Raw genomic sequence first — 12,302 nt, 5'->3', positions numbered from 1 at the left:
CCATCAGCCACTGGCAAATACTAATCTTCTTTATATCTCTATGGAATTGCCTATTCTGCATATTTCATTCAAACAGAATCATATAATATGTAGCCTTTTTGTATCTTGCTTCTTTCATTTAGCATAATATTTTCAAGGTTCATCCATGTTGTGGTGTATATCAATACTTTTTATTCCTTTTTATGGGTGAATTTTGTTCCACAGTAAGGATACCACATTTTGTTTATTTATTCATCAGTCAATGGACATTTGGGGTGGGTCAACTTTTTCGCTATTATGAATAATGCCACTATGAATATTTGTGTACCAGCTTTTCTGTGAACATGTTTTTGTTTCTCCGGAGCTCATACCTAGGAATGGAGTTACTGGAACATGTGGTTTACTTTATATCTAATGTTTTAAGGAATTAACCCAAAGGCTTTACAAAATAGCTGTGCAGTTTTACACCTCCACCAGCAATATATAAAGGTTCCAATTTCTCCATGTCCTTGTTAACACTTGTGTCTTTTAAAATTTTTTTAATTTTTTAAGTCCAGTGTGGGGCTTGAACTCACAGCCCTGAGATCGAGTTCCTGAGCTGAGATCACGAGTTGGGTGCTTAACCAACTGAGCCACCCAGGTGCCCCTGTGTCTTTTTTTATTATAGCTATCCTAGTACTGAGGAATGGTGGTAAACCCTTTACAAGGTTTAACTCATTTGATCTTCCCAATATTGCTATATCCAGAAAAGGGAATTCAGATTTAGAGAGGTTCAGTAACTTGCTTAACACTAATACACTGAAAAGTGCCAAAGCTGAAATTAGAAATATGTTGCACAAATACTCTTTGAACACTCAGGAGAATGAAAACAATTTGGGCAAGTTTCACCTCCCCCCACCCTTTTAACAAGACCTTCCTGAGTTTAAAATCTTCTGTTCTATCCAAGTTAGTCTCCCGTTGATATCCTGAATCTACTCCTGCCTTATGCTTCAGAGCTAACTGGTTCTGAGACATAATATTGAGAATAAGAGGGAGAAGGAAATAGTTCCAATTAAAGCAAAAATTTCCATTTAGCCACTGATAATTTGTAAATATAAATTTGGAATTTTAAAAAATCATTAAAAATCAATTTGAAAAGCCTAATTTTCGAAGTATGATCTTCATTACTCTTGGGCCAAAATTGTTTCCAAGGTGCACATTTCCAGTTTCAATGAAGTCAGTGGAAACTGACTTCAAATTGAAGCCAATTTTTATGTTTTAATTCCATAAAGATATATGCTACCTTTTAACCTTCTAATTTACAGTAATTTATAATTATAAAATGTTTACATATTATTATATTAACAGTTACACAGAACCATATCTATTAGTTTGTTCTCAAAAATAGAAGTGTCACCATTTTTAAAAACATGGTAATAAAGTAAATGCATTTAACTCAGTGTTTAGGAAGGACTTGGAATAGACTCTTTTGACTCTTAGGTTAGGAATTTTTTCATTCCTAACTTATGTTTGACTTTCCTAAGGGGCAGTATAGTGAACTGTCATAAGGGAGGAAAGCAGCACACGACCTGGCACCACAATAACAAGGTTTTCTTGTTTTCCCTTGATCTAGCCTTTCTTTGTCTTTGCTGTCCATTAAATTAAGAAATCTTCCCGAATAGTCATAAGAGAGTTCTTCTTCTGGCAAAATGTCTTTGGCTGCAAAAAGTGCCAACTTGGGTACCATTGAGTCAATTCGGACAGGAATCATCAACAGGTTTGGCTCACAAGAATGGTTAAGAAATCTTCCAATATTTCCTATAGAGGCAGGATCAACAAATGTTTCTATTACCTGCCCACTGTAAACATGTTCTCTGACGGCTATAATGTAATTTGGGTCCTGTATTGTTTGTAACTGAATTCTTCTCTGTACTTCAGAGTATCCCAAAACTTCTCCGGCATATTCACAGACAAACCGTCCTTTTGGTATAAATTCCAAGGTACGAAGTCCCCAGCCTTTTTTATCCGTCTTGAACACCTGGAGTTGGAACTGTAGACCTTGCTGGACCACTCTGTTCTTGCACTGGTCACTGCACTGGCACAGGATATTGCATTCAAAAACCGGGTTGGCACACTTGCCTTGGGATCCTGTATCTATAAGGCAAGAATTATCATCATAGTTCTCTGCATGACGGAGACAGGAGCAAGTACCAGGGAGGCAGGTTTTGAGACAAATGCATCCGGGAAAGGTTATTTGTGTGGGATCGATGTCTGTTCCAGGTCCAGCTACGTGGTCAGGAGTATACTGCAAAACCAGAAATGCTGTAAGTCAGCATTCCATGGCATGTATTTCATACACATTTCAAGCAGCTTTTGGATGAGACACTTCCTAATTCCAACATATATAAAAATAGGTTCAAACGAAACTAACAAAGAACAACAATCTGTTAAAATATTGTTTGAAAACATACCTCTTCAATTTAAAAAGATTAATTTTTACTTTTTTAAAGTTTATTTATTTTGAGAGAGAGAGTTAGTGAGTGGGGGAGGGGCAGAGAGAAAGGGAGAGAGAGAATCTCGAGCAGGCTCGGCAATGTCAGTGCAGAGCCTGATGTGGGGCTTGAACCTGTGAACCGTGAGATTATGACCTGAGCTGAAGTCAAGAATTGGATGCTTCACTGACGGAGCCACCCAGGCACCCCAAGATTAATTTTTACATTTAAAACTCTGTGGTTTTATTTTAGGTATGGGGTAACAAAAGAAAAGAGAAGTTTTTCTCTCATCAGAAATTGGAAGATTGGTAACTCATTTTGTTTTCTTCTTTAATATCAGAAAAATCAGTGCTGAGTTTAGTTTTTGAATGCAGTTAAGAATTTCGCCCTTGGCTCTTGATCTTTTCACATTTATCTGACAATATAAATGTATGTATGTATTTTTCTTAAATGTTTGCTTATTTTGAGAGAGTGCGTGCATGTGTGCGCACACAAGCGGGGGGAGGGGCAGAGAGAGAGAGGGAGAGAGAGAAAATCCCATTTGGAGCTTCAACAAACCATGAGTTCATGACCTGAGCCAAAATCAAGATTCTGATGCTTAACTGACTGAGCCGCCCAGGCACCCCTGCATGTATGTATTTTATTGAGTCATCGCAGATGCTTTTTGGGGATAAGAAAGTCGTAAATGATAAATAACTTAATGAAAAGTGGACTGTGGAAGAAAGTCTTCCAATGATTTTTAAAGGAATTCTTAACTTGAAGATTACTTAAATTCCTAAATATTCTTTGATGTTCAAAAAAGATACTATTACTTCAGAGTTTTACTTGAGTCTTCACAATGTTAAAAATAGGCAAAATTGGCCAAGAAATTGCAGACAGAATTCCGAAAATCATACTTGTTATATAGATATTAATAAATGTAGATGTATTACATACATGTGAAGAAATCCTGTTTTTATTAAATGGTAAAGAGATAATATGGAAAAGTTTCTTACATTACAGAAAAAGAAGAAAGTCTCAAGTCTAAAAATCTCTGTGTGAAAACTGATCTCCGGTTATTTCCTCACTAGCATAATGAAGCATATTTCCAAACCTTAAAGATTAAAGTACATCTTATTACTTTTTTAATGTTTTTCTTTATTTTTGAGACAGACAGAGCATGAGCAGGGGAGGGGCAGACACACACACACACACACACACACACACACACACACACACACAGAATCCGAAGCAGGCTCCAGGCTCTGAACTGTCAGCACAGAGCCCGACACAGGGCTCGATCTCATGAACCATGAGATCATGATCTGAGCTGAAGTCGGACGCTTAACTGACTGAGCCACGCTGGCGCCCCTAAAGTATCTCTTATAAGCCCAGATATTTCCTTATGTATAGAATAATTTTTGCTTAAATGGAAACTAATTCATTTATTTATACCTGCTGTTAGTGTTCTTGGACCCAATTTCAGTGTGGTGGTAGTGGTGGGGTTTTCCCACACCTCTAACAAGAAATGCTTCAGACACCAGGTCGGTATACTATAATTCAACTCAGTTCTGACACTATCCAATAGCATCACATTCCACAGTCTAAGGAGTCAGTCCTAAGACTGCTTCCCACCACCTTCAGAAACCAGTCCCAAGCTCAAGTTGTCATATGTGCTTCTAACTGATGGGTTGTATACTGGAGGTTCCCATGACCCCTTCCTTGGACTTCAGACACCAGTCACAAATCCACGTTGTTACTGAACTTATGGCCAACAAGCTGTAAATCAGAAGTTCTCAAAATCCCCTCCTTGGGTTCGATTAATTTGCTAGAATTGCTCACAGAACTCACAGAAAAATTTTACATAGCAGACACCAGTTTATTGTAAAAGGATACAACTCAGAACAGCCAGATGGAAGAGATGAATAGATCAAGGTATGGGGAGAGGGAGAGGAGCTTCCATGCCGTCCGCAGGCATGCCACACTCGCAGCACCTTTGCTCCCAGCTCTCTGAACCCTGTTTTCTTGGGCTTTTATGGAGGCTTGGTCACAGAGGCAAGATTCATTAAAACTGGCTACTGGCAAATGATTCAACCTCTAGCCCCTCTTGTAGCTGGAGGTTAGGGGTGAGGGTACTGAAAGTTCCAACTCTCAAATCACCTGGTTGGCTCCACTGGCAACCAGCTCTCACCTTCAGGTGCTTTCCAAAACGTGCCTCATTAACATAACAAACGATACCTTTGGCTGCTCTCATCACTTAGTGAATAACAAGGGTTCTAGGAACTTGGTGCCAGAAATGGGGACAAAGATCACATATGTATTTCTTATCATAAAATCACAGCTGCGTTGTTCCAAAAAGGATTTAATGAGACTTACAAAGATATAAGATAAATGAACAATACATAGGAAATGTAAGGTGAAGAACAGGAAGAGCTAGTTGAGAGAGCTTAGGCACACAAAGTGTGCCTATCCAGAAGTAAACTGGATGTTTGGTTCTGAGCACAGCCACTTCCAAGAGGGAAATACGATATGACATATGGCTTACACTATCCATAAAGAACATTGTCACTGTTCAGAAGTACTGACTTTTTCCAGTATGGAAACTGGAGGGAAATTTCACCATTGTGTCTGTCTAAACCATTCTCTTCCAGAAAGCAGTTTCATGGGCTGTTTCTCATTCTGACTTTCAACAAAGGCTACTGGCACGCTGCCCATGCAGAGAGAGTAAGAGCAGTACTGTGAGGGACCAGCTGCAGAGGCTTTAATTCAGGGATAGATTTTAAGAGTATCTAGAGGAATGTCTGAACCGCCTATCTCTCAGGACTAAGCTTTGGAGAAAGTATTAAACAACATGTACTTACATACCCTGTGGTGGAGCCTTGGTGGAGCTATGCAGTTAGGCTCAAAACCCTACATTTTAAAAAACGTTGAGCTGGGGTAAGGATTGACATCCTCTGTGTAAGATGAGGAGTATGAGTGGGAGCACCTGCGGGGGAAGGCCAACACTCTGCTTAAAAAGTGATTTGGGGGTGGAGAGCGGAAATAGCTTCTCTTGTTTGTGTCATTTCTTACAGCTTTAGCTTAGTAGAGATATCCTAAAGGGATAAAAAATGGCTTAGAAAAAGATGCCCTATCAGTCAAATTCAATGGCTGCTGTTTTATACAGAATCTACTTCCAGCTTTTGAAAGAGTCAAGGTTGAAACATAAATGGTTATGAGACATTTTAAAAAAGTACTTGCAAAATGAAGATTTTACTGTTTCTCTGTTAAACTTCCCAAGAAGAATTCTTTTAAATTAATTTCTTCTTAAAAGTGCACATATTTTTAAAGTACCATATAAATCACTAAAGTCTAAAGTGATTTTTTTTTTTTTGGACACAGATAATTCCTTTTAAAATCAAGTCTGACTTATTGCCGTTTTCTAACCAGAAGAGCATATTATTCTTTGTTGAATTTATTTGGGTTGGTGAGGTTTGGAAAAATACATTTATTTTCTTATTTTTATTTACATATTTAAAAAAAGATATTGGAGAATCTAGTGATACAGTTTTTGTTTTTTTTTTTAAATTCTGGAATTTAAACTTGATGCACAATCTAAGGTCTTTTAGAGATAGATTATAAATAATTCCAAATGAGCTGCAGACACCTTCCAAAAGATAATAGAGACCTCTGGATAAACTTCTTGTTTGAAGAGAATATTTGTTTTCCCTTATGGATGTAATCCTTAACCCTGATACCAATGCTTAACACAAATCATTTTATCTCCATATATTTCCATTTTCTCTTCCATAAACAGTCAGTAAAATACCACTCCAGGAAGATGATTCACCTGACTTAGAAAAATGGCTAAAGAATAATCTTTTGAAAACCATTTCTAATTTAACATGATTTACAGGTATCTAACTACATATTGAAAAATTGTTTTCAGAAATAATCTGATGTCACTGACCTGATATTCTATTCAAATATTATGTTATGCAAATTGTTAACTTTTGAGAATCTGAAAGCTAATGTTTAGTGCATCATAAATGGGGAGTCAGTTGACCTGAGTTTAAACGCTCCCAATTTGTAGCTCTTTCCATAGTCTGTCCTCTACTTCCTGGAACAAAGCCCAGGACCAAACTGATTCAGAAAAAAGGGTGTTACTCTGAGGATTTTTGTGCTTACCTTCAACCAAGGAGAGATCAAAGCTTGAGGAATGAGACCACAGAGGACATGTTCTTACTCATCCAGCATCTGTTCCTTTTCTTCTGATAACAGCACCTTGACTTCTCAGGGAAACCTTCCCACTACTGTCTCAGTGGTTAGGATGGGGGATACTTGGTTAATCAGGTCATCATTTGTTCCTTTCAACAGTGTTTGGTTGGATCTGCTCGGTACTTAAGCCAGATCAATGAAAAATAATTCTTGGGGTGCCAGGGTGACTCAGTCAGTTGAGTGTCCAACTTCGGCTCAGGTCATGATCTCACGGTTCATGGGATTGAGCCCTACATTGGGCTCTGTGCTGTCAGTGCAGAGCGGCCTTTGGATCCTCTACCCCCTCTCTCTCTGCCCCTCCCCCGCTCATGCTCACTCTCTCTCTCAAATAAACATAAAAAAAAAGATTCTGGGATTTCTGCTTAAACAATCAGCAAGAGACATTCTCATTCTACCTGTTCACCTGGAAATCTCAAATTCTACTGCATACGTAAGACCTACTGAATGTGTAGCCAACCAGCGGAAAGAGGAGCAGGTGTGCAAAGGGTGGAGGTGGTAGAAAGAAATATCTGATGACATCATTAGAGTTCTTATATCTGGACATGCCTATAATTACCAATCTTGGACTTTGCTGTTATGAGGCAATTCCTTCCTTTTTATGCTTGAGTTAGTTTATATTGTATTTTTATTTCTCGCAAATGACTCTTTTTTCTTTTTTATAATTTATTTATTTATTTTGAGAGAAGAGAGTGAGTGAGCAGGGGAGGGGCAGACCGAGAAAGACAGAGAGAGAATCCCAAGCAGGCTCTGTGCTGTCAGTGTGGAGCCCGATGCAGGGTTTGATCCCATGAACTGTGAGATCATGACCTGCGCTGAAATCAAGAGTCAGACACTGAACCACACAGGCGCCCCACAGACAAATGACTCTTTATTGATATACTCATGGTGGAAGCTGACAATGGTTCCAGGAAATGGCTGAAAAATTTAGTCAAAGATATAAATGGTAATGAGAATTCAGGTCTCCATTTGGGAGATGAGGCTAAGGCAAAATGTGCAGGAGGCCAGAGATGCCTGTGACAGGCAATGGTGAGCTTTTTTTTTTTTTTTTTTTAATGTTTACTTATTTTGAGAGAGAGCATGAGCTGGAGGAGGGACAGAGAGATAGGAGAGAGAGAATCCCAAGCAGGCTCTGCACTGTCAGCCCAGAGCTGTACACAGGGCTTGATCCCACAGATCATGAGATCGTGACCTGAGCAGAAATCAAGAGTTGGATGCTTAACCAACTGAGCCACCCAGGCTCCCCAGTGGAGAACTTCTTAATGTAGAGCATGGAATGTCCTAAAGGAGACACGTATAGAACATAGACACGTATACAATCCTCTTGTTAGCATTGTGACTTAGGGCAAGCTTCAGGTAATCACCTATAAAACAAGAATAATACCTGTACCTGCCCCCCACCCCAGGTATTATTAAATTTAAATAACTAACACCATACTCAGTGCCAGGCCCTTTATATCTTTAGAATAGTAGCTTCCTTCAATGCTTCTAGATGTTATTTCTAGGTTTTATATTTAAAACATCATATATTTCTGGCACATTACTTAATCTCTCTAAATATTTCCTTTCTGTCTATCTCAAAGGTGGCTGTGAAGGAAAATAAAGTCAAAGAATCCATGTACAAAGCTTACTCTAGTGGCTGGCACATAAGTGTTCATTATGAATTATGTAGGCTATCTAGTAGGGTGGTAGAAGCAACAGATTCTGAAGTTAAATTTTCCAGGTTCAAACATAGTCAAACCAAAATTATCTCTAGGAGACCATGTGACTATATTCCTATCTTCCATTACTTATTCATCTTGAAAGGGAGGAAACTAAGAATTGACCCAGCACACACATCTTTCATTCATCCACAAATATTGCCTTATTGCCCATTATGTGCACGTGCCAGGATTTAGAAAGAACCAGTCAGAAAAATACAAAAAGGACACAAAGAATGGGATTTTTATCATTTCTTTGTATTGTAATAACATAAATTTTACTTTTTCTTGGTATGTATCAAAATGCAAACATTGATCATGCAAGAGTTGGGAATAAATGCAAAATGACAAAGGCAAAATTATGTAGCAGAAACCAGATCCTTGAAGAACTGGGTGGAGATTTCAAGTTTTTTGACACAAAACTTAAAACTTTTTTATAAACCATCGTCACTCAAGAAGCCCAGGAGACATCATGTTGAAAAGCAAATACACCTCCTTGGCTAGTCTCAAACGCAATCTCTCTCTTTTCTGAACTAGACCTGCACTTATTAAAAGCATGAACTTTGGGATTTAAATGGCATGGCCTGTAGGGGTCTCCAGTTGTACTACAAGTGTAAGTCTTGTTTTTCTAACAAATATATGTCTCAAAGAAATGGTACTGTGATTTGGGGTATGACATGGTAATGGGGGATGAGTTACTTTTCAGAGCGCTAGGCACAGGGCAGCTGGCTTAGGAAATATTTTTTGGCTGCTTGATTGCACTTCTTGATAACTTCTGATCAGAAGTCTGACTTTTCTAAGTCACATTCTATATCAAAGCCCCAGAAACCTAACTATGACACTGCATAATATTTTGGGCTTAAAACCTAGGCCTTGATTCTGAATTTTAAGGAAGTGCTGTGAAAATCTTCATTCCTTTTTTGGTTGTGTTGAAACACCAGCTACATGAATCTTTGTACTTGGCCTCTACCCCATGAGTTTGTTTTTGCTTCAAGCAGCTATTAAGAGCGTGTGAGCCAGATAATTCTTGTCAAGGCCAAGCTGAAATCTTAATGTTTGAAGTTGGTTTCAGAAACCTGAAAAAAAGGCTAGATTCAACACTCAGTTGAAGAAAATCAATTAGTTTACTTTCTGTTTGGCTTTCAACACAGATGGCATTATGATAGGCTTGTTTCCAGTATGAACATGTGAATGTTCTTTTTGCCTTTTCACACAGTACTCAAAGACAAATTAGACACAAAGTTATTTTTAACTTGAGTTTTTCATGCCTTATTTCCTATGTGTGTACATGCCTGTGAAGGCAGGGTTTGGGGTAAGCAAGCTGTTTTGACCTTTCATAAGACTTGTTTTGTGCTCTATGAATATATGAAAGCAAACTAGTTAAAGGCACTTCAGGCTTGTCATAAATATGTTTCAAGCATGTTTTATCTTCTTGGTAAGACTATAAGTTCCTTGAGGAAGGATCTTAGTAATCCTGACTCTATCCAGAGCTATGCATATAGGCTGGCAGCTAGAATACTGTGGGATTGAGTCTTGGTCTCCAGATTTTCACTTATGCCCATTAACTGTAGGTGTAAGTATCAGTCATAAGGCTTCCTTTCTCCTCCCTCTACCCTCTCCTCCTGACCCCCATAGCAAATGAATGCTTTCTATATGGTCTTGTAAACTCAAAAGAAAAGTTGTCACCATTTTATCTTCTACGTCTAGCTTAACGCCTAGCACATTATACACAATCAATTATTTGCTGAATAAAGAAAACACTTGTCAGGATTTTGGACCACATATTCAGCAGTGTTTGGTACTGAATAAGCTTTTAGGGATTAGAGTTGAATCCCACAAGTGTTTGGTCCCAGCCAACTATATTATTAACCATAAACTGCCTGAGGTAGTTTGAGGAAAAATAACCTTTTCTGACATTAATATCCTGCCCACTCTGAAAACTGCTATTGAATCTACTGTTTTATTTGAGCTTCACAACAACCCTAGGAAGGAGGGGCACACGGGGCTCAATACTGACAATGTACATGACAAGGGTTATACATTTTTAATTATTTTCATTTACAGATGAAGAAGCTCAGGCTCCAAGAAATAGCTAAGATGGCCAAGCCCTGAACTCACCCTCTCCTACTTCCAAGTCCAGCGCTCCTTTCACTCCATCATTGTTTTTTAGTCATATTATTTAGGCAACAAGCAGTCCAAGGTCACAGGAGTGGGAAAGTTATTTCAGGAAAGGTTTTGATGTGGTAACAGTGCAGAACATTTCCTGAGTTCTTTTAGCAAACCAGAAGGGCATTTTACTTGTAATTCTCAAAGCAATCCGGGAGAGGCACTATTATTTTAATCGTACACGGGCGGATTCCAAGGCTTAGCTGAGGCTAGTTTATATTTGCAAAAGACCTCAGACCACGAGGGAGACTCAGCAAAGTCTCATCCTAGGGACGATGACCTAAGTTTGTAACCCTACCACTAGGCTGAGGGCCGTTAACACGGCCCATGCCTTATCTTACATATGAGACACCTGACACCAGAGAGGTAAATGATTTGTCCCGATCCCTCAATGAGTTCTGGGGACAGAACCAGGGGAAAAAACGCCAGTTTCTCAGGGCTGTTTCCAAGGGACCTCACGAAACGCTTGGCTTTGCCCTTCAGGGAACTGCCAGTCTACGGGCAGAAAAGAGGAATATTCTTGTTGTTAAGGTCATTACGGAGGGTTCATAGAAAAAGACTAAAACCGGAGTGCCTGTGTGGCTCGGTCGGTTGAGCGCCAACCTCGCTTCAGGTCATGATCTCACAGTTCCTAAGTTGGAGCACTAGGTCGGGTTCTGCCCTGACAGCTCAGATGGATTCGGTGTCTCCCTCTCTACCCCTCCCCCGCTCATGCTCTCTCTCTCTCTCTCTCTCTCTCTCTCTGAAAAATAAACATTAAAAAAATAAAAATAAATAAAAAAGATAAAGACGAAAACCTGAGCATGTAAGAGCTATTCCTGCGCGAAACAGCTCTGCGATGGGGTAAGAAAGAACGTCGAGAAGTACGGGTACAACTTGCGGTATGAGAGCCACAGAACTTCGGCCCGGTGGGGAAGCAACGCACTTGGTCCTTGGGGCTATTCAGCTCTGCCCCCCACCTGGACCGGCGCCAGCTCCACCTGGGTGGCTGAGCCCTCAGTGCCCGTGGCGGGCAAACTTCCCCGGAGAGCTGGGCGCCGGCACCCACCAGCCCCACTCTCTGCGGCCGAGCCCCGCCCCCTACCTGGAAAGGCTCTGGCTCCGCCCCCGGGGGCCACGCGCTCACGGGCACGTTCTCCAGGCCGCGCGCAATATCCAGGCGCTCCGTCGGTCTCTCAGGCCCCTCCTTAGACGTTGCCATTGCCGCAAGACTCTCTTTCTACTCTCCCGCGGACATTTCCTGTCGTCTCGAGGCGCTGGCCACCTAGATGATTTTGAGCCTCGCAGAGGATGCTGGGAATCACGGGTCGTGCGGCTCCGCTGTCTTTTGGGAGTCGTAGTTTTTCTCTCTCCTTTCACAAGTGGCCTGTGAGGGCGTCTTCTCAGCTTTCCTCTACGTTTTGGTGTGGCTCGCTCTGTTTTGAGCCAGATGCACAACAAATAATACAAAGCTTTGTAAGGTACGGACATAGCTTTGGAACCATAAAATGAAGTGCTTTAATTTTTCCTGTGAGCCTCAGGGAGGGTTGGAGGTGAAGTCATTTGTGTAGGTTTCTGAGGGCTGGGAAGATTGCGGGAGTGGGGGGAGGAGCGCGCTCTAAGCTGAGTGGGGAGCTGCACAGCAGGGTTTTTCAGGTTCTGGAACTTGCGTGGAAGTTGGGTGACGTGTGAAGGGGTTTGCTCTCAGGCGGCAGAATAGCCTTTAGGGCGTCGTAAGGCATGTGTGGGAACGCCCTGATTGCGGTATCTGTTT

At 40.5% G+C, this 12,302-nt stretch overlaps 1 protein-coding gene across 1 annotated transcript; it reads right to left on the bottom strand.

Moving 5' to 3' along the window:
* Positions 1 to 599: 599 nt before the first annotated feature.
* Positions 600 to 11,803, bottom strand: LOC122214594 (histone-lysine N-methyltransferase SETMAR). Its single transcript, XM_042930018.1, has 2 exons — positions 11,634 to 11,803; positions 600 to 2,263 (listed from the first exon to the last, which is right to left on the bottom strand). Exons 1-2 carry the CDS (start codon positions 11,748 to 11,750, stop codon positions 1,478 to 1,480), a joined length of 903 nt encoding a protein of 300 aa, XP_042785952.1. The 5' UTR covers positions 11,751 to 11,803; the 3' UTR covers positions 600 to 1,477.
* Between the last annotated feature and the right edge of the window lie 499 nt (positions 11,804 to 12,302).

The sequence above is a fragment of the Panthera leo genome, chromosome A2 (genome assembly GCF_018350215.1).
Source record: "Panthera leo isolate Ple1 chromosome A2, P.leo_Ple1_pat1.1, whole genome shotgun sequence".
Lineage (NCBI taxonomy): Eukaryota > Metazoa > Chordata > Mammalia > Carnivora > Felidae > Panthera > Panthera leo.
The sequence above is the reverse complement of the archived record's forward strand: the minus strand, read 5'-3'. Positions and strand labels throughout refer to the sequence as shown.